This window comes from Anomalospiza imberbis, chromosome 1, assembly GCF_031753505.1.
Source record: "Anomalospiza imberbis isolate Cuckoo-Finch-1a 21T00152 chromosome 1, ASM3175350v1, whole genome shotgun sequence".
Classification (NCBI taxonomy): domain Eukaryota; kingdom Metazoa; phylum Chordata; class Aves; order Passeriformes; family Viduidae; genus Anomalospiza; species Anomalospiza imberbis.
This window is the reverse complement of record NC_089681.1, coordinates 43853087-43860668: the sequence shown is the minus strand read 5'-3', so window position 1 is coordinate 43860668 and position 7582 is coordinate 43853087. Positions and strand designations below refer to the sequence as shown.

General features: G+C 45.2%; 1 protein-coding gene and 1 long non-coding RNA gene across 6 annotated transcripts in view; one reads left to right on the top strand and one right to left on the bottom strand.

The window, feature by feature from the left end:
• Positions 1-203: 203 nt before the first annotated feature.
• Positions 204-1214, bottom strand: LOC137473841 (uncharacterized). The gene is made up of 2 exons (XR_010999016.1): positions 960-1214; positions 204-387 (listed from the first exon to the last, which is right to left on the bottom strand). It is a non-coding gene; the product is annotated as an uncharacterized lncRNA (long non-coding RNA).
• A 19-nt stretch (positions 1215-1233) lies between these two features.
• Positions 1234-7582, top strand: part of LOC137473818 (E3 ubiquitin-protein ligase RNF138-like) — a 50659-nt gene continuing 44310 nt past the window's right edge. For 2 of the 5 annotated variants that reach the window (XM_068189825.1, XM_068189867.1), the window contains exons 1-4: positions 1234-1734; positions 2606-2771; positions 4250-4365; positions 7255-7323. In XM_068189825.1, the coding sequence (XP_068045926.1) occupies positions 1622-1734; positions 2606-2771; positions 4250-4365; positions 7255-7323 (464 nt within the window). In that variant the 5' untranslated portion in view covers positions 1234-1621. Of the gene's footprint in view, positions 1857-1911; positions 2060-2605; positions 2772-4249; positions 4366-7254; positions 7324-7582 lie in introns of all 5 variants that reach the window. The other 3 variants (XM_068189842.1, XM_068189834.1, XM_068189848.1) reach the window with 3 other exon arrangements.

Below are 7582 nucleotides of genomic sequence, written 5' to 3'. Positions count from 1 at the left end.
GTTCAAGTCCAGGTTTGGATGGAGCTCTGAGCAACCTGGACTAGTGAAAGGTGCCCCTGCCCAGGGCAGAGCAGATGGAACTAGATTATCTTTAAGGTCCCAACCCAAACCATTCTATAATCTCTGAGCAAAAACAGAGCAGGCCTAGTCTGAATGTTAAAATTTATTATGATTACAACCATCACAAATTAATATAGTTGATATACTCTCTACAAATCTGTTTCTTTTTAAAGCATTTTCAACATTTTAGGTTTTGTTTATATGCCAAGAGTTATGTTCAGCTGAGCTCAGTGCTAGATGTGCTTAATAGGTCCAAAATCTTCTCTACCTGGAGAAGTCTGTTGGCATCAGTATACAGCTAGATAGATATTCTTTAAAGTTCTTATTCTGGAAGAAAAACACAGTCATACCACTGAATTAAGATGATGATGGTGATTATGATTATGATGATGATTTATTATTATTATTTTGTCAGAATCATCCAGGAGGCTGAAAACCTGCCCTAGCTCTCGGTAATACCACTAGAACTACTCCATAAAAAATCACCACTAGTGCCAGTCACAGAATTCCAGCATCAGTTAGGTTGGAGAAGACCTCTGAGATCATCAAATCCAACCTATGACCGAACACCACAAGTCAGCAGTAGCACAGCACTAAGTGCCATGTCCCATCTTTTCTTAAACACCGCCAGGAATGCTGATGCCATCACCTCCCTGGGAAGCCCATTCCAGTGTTTAATCACTCTGAAGAAATTCCTCCTGATGTCCAACCTAAACCTCCTCTGGCATAGCTTGAGGCTAATTCCTCTAGTCCTGTCACTTGTTAATCGGGAGAAGAGGCCGATCCCCACCTGGCTACACCCTCCTTTCAGATGGAGAGCGATAAAGGAGCCTCCTTTTCTCCAAGATAAACAACCCCAGCTTCCTCAGCCGCTCCTCCTGGTGCTCCAGACCCCTCACCAGCTCTGCTGCCCTTCTCTGGACTCGCTCCAGCACCACAATGTCCTTCCTGGACTGAGGGGCCCAGAACTGAACACAGGATTCGAGGCGCGGCCCGATGGGTGCCGAATACAGGGGGACTGGACGATTCCATCGAGAAATAACCCAGAGGCTGGGCGCCGCCGCCGTGCAGACCCGTGAGCGCTGCTGCGGCGCGGAAGGGCGGCGGGGCGGGCGCAGCGCGGTGGGCGGAGCGGGGAAGCCTCACGGACAGGGCGGAGCGGGGGCCGTGTCGTAGCAGCCCCGCCGGGCCGGGAGGCGATCGCCATGGAAACGCCGGCCCCGCCCCTGCCCCCCCGGGTGCCGCCGGGAGCGCGGCCGGTGCTGCCGGGTCCCTCCTCCGCGGGCAGCGCCAGGTAGAGCGCGGGGCGCGGGGCGGGGGCCGCCCCGGACCGGGCGGGAGGAGCCGCGAGGGGCGGCGGGCGGAGCGCAGGCCGGGCTCGTTCCGCTGCCCCGCCGCAGCCCGGCCTGGATCCCACCCGGCTCCGGTGCCCCCAGCCATCCATTCTCCCACCCCCGGCAGCGTCCCCCGGGAGCGAAGCGGGGCCGGGCTCTCCTCAGCCCGCCAGGGCGGGGCTTGTTCATCGTCCCGGATCCTGGCGGAGAGGCCCTTACGTGTTGCCATGGCCGAGGGGGCCGCGGCGGCCCCGGCGTGCTTCAGCGAGGATGATTTCTACTGCCCGGTGTGCCAGGAGGTGTTCAAAACGCCCGTGAGGACCGCCAACTGCCAGCACGTGTGGGTATCCCGACCCCCCGCCCCTGCCCAAGCCTTTTCCTCTCCTCCTCAGGCTCTCCGCCTTGTGCTCCTCAGCTCCCCCCACCCCCAGCGCACGGACCCTCGGCCTGGAGACGCTGGCGGTGAGGATGCGAGCCCGGTGCGGCTCCAGCCTCCCCTCGCCTCTTTCTTTTGTAGCCGACGAGGACCGGTCATTTAGGAGGAGCCCCCCCTACCTCCCCGGGTGTCTGCTTGGCGGTGGGGGAGTGTTGCTGTGCTGTCTGAGCTAACTCGCGGTTTTTAACTTCATGGTTTTCCCCGTTCCTTTTCGAACAAGGACGGTAGTGTGAGTTGTTCTCTCTTTTCAGTTCATCTATTCAGCATTTTTTTTTCCAGAGGAACGTTTGATTACAACGTGCTACTTTGTAGAAAAGCAAAATAGCTTTGGCAGCTGGTGCGTAAGGAAGGAGAGCTGCAAAAGCTGGTGACCTGGGGTCTCTGGAAACGCGTGCTGAATGAAGCTTTGCAGTGGTTTTGGCTCTGCTTAAGGACAATAAACGGGAGTTACGCTGATAAGATTGTCCAAAATCACGTGCTTGCTGCACCATTTAATATCTCATTAGTGATCAATCTGGTATGCAGCTCGGTAACACCAGTCAATAAATAAAAAAGAGTTTTATTTAGAGTGCATTGCCAAGCTCCCCTGATTTCCATATACTTCATCATAAGCACTATTATTTCATGTTTCTTTTGAATGTCAACCTTTGTATTCGGTAAACTATTACTCTGATAATTTTTTTTTCCCCTAACAATCGTCCAGCTGTCTTCAAGGACAAATTATCTAAGTCTGTATATTTTGCTAACCTGTGTTTGTGGTAACTTTTCAATTTAGGTTTTGCAGGAAGTGCTTCTTGACAGCTATAAGAGAAAGTGGAACACATTGTCCTCTCTGCCGAGGAAGCGTGACTAAAAAAGAAAGAACGTATCCCAAAAGGGCTCTAGATGTTGAAAACAGTATGAAGAAAGCTTCTGGGGGCTGTAGATGCTGTGAGAAGCAGGTAGAGTAAAACTTTAAAAAAAGTTGAATAAATTTTTCATGTTTTTGTCCAGACACGCCTTTACTGTGTGTCATTCTCATCTTGGAGCTGAAGAGCCTATAGCAATTTGAACTTAGCTTTGTATGGCTTGTGTATATATTGGGCATGCAGTGCCTGCTAGCTGTACCTAACAGGTGTAAACTGAAAGAGCATCTTGAACTGTCAATAAAGGCATTTTAAGTGGAGTGCCAGTTTTTCCCTGAAAAGATGGAAAAAATTGATACAGTTATAAAACTGGCAAAAGGAAGGTTAAGGAGCTGAACATGACAATCTCAGAAACTCTCAGTATGGAAATGCAACTTCTTCAAGCTGCTATGAAATTTAATTTAAAAATAAAATATATGAGTTGATTAGTTGCAGTGCCCACATGATCAATCATATGTAATTTCTTCCTTCCTCATCAGTCCTTTTACATTCCTTTCATTTCCTTTCTAAAGGGATCATTATTTTTGGAACACTAGGTGAAATCTTGACCCCCAATGAATACAAGAGTTATGTCTCTTTTGATATAAACAGATGCAGGATTTCAGCCACACTTTTTGTTTATAACAAAATGCATCAAATCCAGGTAGTCTTTATGTTGGTTTCATTTCACTTGGGACTTCTGCCAATGTGAAGATCAGCACTAATGGAGCCCTCAGCTACTTGAATTGTTCACATGATTCATTGAGATAAAAAGTGGGGAAAAAGAAACTGATAGCAAGTTGGTAAACTTGACAGAAGAACCAAACAGAATAACTTCAATGGAATTTAGGCACAGACATGTGACATACGATCTTGTTCAGCCTCTAGACCTGTGAGCACCTTCTGAGAGTGCCGTTGGAGCTGAAATTCATGGGCATGTCCAACTCAGCTGTCTTCTGTCAAATCTAAGCAACTCATTTTCTTATTTTGATTTAAAGGTCAATAGGCAGCCTTAAGTTGGTGATCATTCACCTGTTTGTTTCCCCCCCCTGCCAATGAGTAAGCAAACACACCTAATACAAAAAGGAAATGTTTCTTGCATGAGGTAACAGCAGACCAGAGAAGACTGAAGTAACAGTGGTGCTTATCCCATCCTCATAGCCACTCTCTGTTATAGCTCATCACCTATTTATCTTGGATCTGGGAGGTGTAGTTCCAGTGACTTTGTTTCAGTTAAATGGTGTTTACTTGCATCTTTCATCCCTGAGAGAGCTCTCAGATGTCCAGCAGTTTGAGTGGCAATGTTCTCCAGTCTCACGGAGTGACACTGGCTCTGAGGAGAGAGGAATTGGAGATGTCTTGTTGGTGAAGAAAGTGTTCATGCTGAAAAGGGAGACACAAGTTCTGGTTTCTGCTGCACATGAGGTCTAAATAATTCCTGCATGCGTTGCTTTCTGTTGGCAGAATTATCTCTTCCTTCTATCTATCCCTGGATTGTTTAGTATTATTTCAGTAATTTGGCATTTTATTTTCAGGTTAGATTTTCATGGATGAGACAGCATTATAAAACGTGTAAGAAGTATCAGGATGAATATGGTGTTTCTTCAATTATGCCAAACTTACAGATTTCCCAAGATGCAACAGGGAACAGGTAATCAGGGTGTTCTGTGTGTAACAGTGCATCTTCTTTCGCCACCCCCCTCCCCCCATGGAAAGTATTTTTTTCCAGGGCATTTCTTCTTTTTGCATTTATTATTATCCATATTTTGTGCTTCAAAATAAGAGTTTTTCCAGGTCTTTTTCTCTACTCTTAGCAGACAGAAGAAAACCTTTCTGCATGATGGCTTTGAAATGTCTTCTAGAGAGTCTCCTAAAAAGTATTTAATATTTGTAGCTTGCTTTCCTTGCCTTGACAGCATTTGAGCAGCTTACTTTGTAACATATTTCATAATATTTACCTCTGGAGAAGTTCCTGTCTATTTTTATTCCCCCTCCCCTTTCCGAAGTTTATTTTAGTGGGTATCCTGTTTCAAAACATTACTGTGCAAGCTTTTGCTTTCTGATTGAATTTATTTTGAACAGATCTCTTATGAAATATATAAGGAATTCCAGTGTGTTGCACACCATAAAATCAAATGACGCTTGCCATTTGTTTTCAGGCAGTAAAGCTAACCTTTTTTTTCATATAGTCTCATTGATGGTAGGGGTTGGGGATTTTTGGTTATTTTCGGAAAGCTTTTTATATGTCCATTTCACAGAGCTTTATTATATATATCTTTTTTTTTGCCATAGATTTTCTCTTTTTAGCAGTCTGAACTTCTCTGTTTGGTTTTCAACCCATCAGTCTATTGAAAGTTGAAGCTGTTACTGGAATTAGCTACAGCAATGTTTCACCAAAGTGTCTGAATATTCTGGTATCACTTTATGCAGTTTGCCACAGTAGAATACCTGTGATTATAATATCACAGAAGTATAAAAAAAATTTACCATTACTGTATTTGACTGTAAATATTCATGTTCTTAGCATGTCTGTACACTTTCTTCTGGCTTAGCAAGAGGTGCATATATGGTCAAATTTACTTTCTAAAATATTCTTCTGCTTTACTCTTCCTTTAGGAAAAAAGTTTATTTTGTGCTCAGCATAAGAAAACTTACCTTGTTGTAGTTAAAATATGCAAATTATTTGTGTGACTACATGGCAGTTAAAGGCCTTTTATACCTTCCTAAGTCAAAAAACTTAGAAAGTGCTACCTGTCTTACATTCCTATAATTCATAATGCTTTCATAATACTTGGCTGTCACCTGCACTGCCAATCTTGTTGACTAAATGTTTGTTGTATTATATACCATTTTCCTGTAAAGTTGTGTAGTATGCCACCAAGCATCACCATGGTAATTAAATTATCCAGAGAGGTCCCAGTTGACTGGAAATTAGCAAATGTAACGCCCATCTATGAGAAGGATCAGAAGGGTGATCCAGGGAACTACAGATCTGTCAGACTGACCTTCGTATATGTGGTAAGGTCATAGAGCAGATCATCCTGAGTGCCATCATGTGGCATGTGCAGGACTACCTGGGAATCAGGTCCAGCCAACATGGGTTTACAAAAGTCAGGTGCTGGTTTGCCAACTTAATCTCCTTCTATGACAAAGTGACCAGCATAGTAGATAAGGGAGTGACTGTGGATGCTGTCTATCTAGACTTCAGGAGCACATTTGACACCATCCCACTGTATTCTTCTGGAGAAGCTGGCAGCCTATGGCTTGGACACGTGTGCTCTGGGTGAAAAAAAATGTCTGGATGGCCAGGCCCAGAGGGAGTTGGTAAATGTAGTTACATCCAGTTGGCCCCTGGTCACAAGTGGTGTTCCCCAGGGTTCAGTTTGCGGCCACTCCTGTTTAACACCTTTATTGATGATTTGGATGAGGGGATTGAGTGCTCCCTCAGTGAATTTGCAGATGACAGCAAGCTGAGTGAGAATGTTGATCTGCTGGAGGGCAGGAAGGCTCTGCATGGGGATCTGGACAGGCTGGATCAATGGGCTGAGGCCGATGGTGTGAGGTTAAATAAGGCCAGGTGCTGGGTCCTGCAGTTATGTCACAGCAGCCTCAGGCAGTGCCACAGGCTGGGGGAAGAATGACTGGAAATCGACCCAATAGAAAAGGAACCAAGGGTGCTGGTTGACAGAGGTTGAGCCGTGATCCTGCAGTGTTCCCAGGTGCCTGAGAAGACCAGTGGTATCCTGGCCTGTATCAGAAGCAGTGTGGCCAGCAGGATCAGGGCAGTGATTGTCCCCTGGTACTTGGCACAAGTCGGGCCACGCCTTGAATCCTGTGTTCAGTTCTGGGCTCCTGAATCCAGGAAGGACTTTGAGGTGATAGAGTGAGTTCAGAGAAGGGCAGTGGAGTTGGTGAAGGGTCTGGAGCGTAAGTCCTATGGTGAGCAGCTGAGGGAGCTGGGGTTGTTTATCTTGGAGAAGAGGAGGCTCAGGGAGGACCTCATTGCTGCAGTTACCTGAGAGGAGGTTGTAGTGAGGTGAGGGTCAATTTCTTCTGCCATGTCTTGAAGGGAAAGAACGAGGTAAAATGGCCTCACCATTTACATGGAGAAGTTCAGATTAGATTGTAGAAACTTTTTTTTTTTTTTTTTTTTTTTTTACTGAGACCATGGTCAGGCATTGCAATAAATTGCCCAGGGTGATGGTGATGGAGACACACTGCCTGTGGAGGTGTTCAAGAGGTGTCTGGATGTGGCACTTGGGGATATGATCTGGTGGTGATTATGGTGGTGCTAGGTTGACATTTGGACAGACGATCTTGAAGGTTTCTTTCAGCCTTGGTGATTCTGTAAATACTGAGACATACCTTGATCCAAAGGAAAACTTGTGAGGGTCAGGATATGTGCTGTTGTATGTTGCCTTGGAATTCATGGGACTTAATGCATATTCCCCCCCACTTCTGTTACTGTTAAACTTTTAAAATGTTGATAGTTGAGTAAATAATCTGAAGTTTCATTGTTTTTTGTTTCCTTCATTTAAAGTAGCAGGAGTGATGCAATATCTGATACTGGTGAGATGGCTAACAATCAAATACGTCAAGGAGAAACAAGGTAGGTTGCTTACTTGTCTATAGTTGTTATTAGAATAGATTCTGATAGTCACAGTGCAAACTTCTGCTGATGCAAAAGCCAAAACACAAAAGACCCACACAAAAACACCAGGAGCTGTATTTTATAGAGTCCTGTAGTTTCTTGTACACTTGTATCTCTTTGTTAGAATTTGGGTATTTTAGTACTTTCTTGAAGGATTTGCGCTAAAAGGTGATACAAGAAAGCAAAATCAGGGTGTAGCTGCAGTGGGAACAAAAGA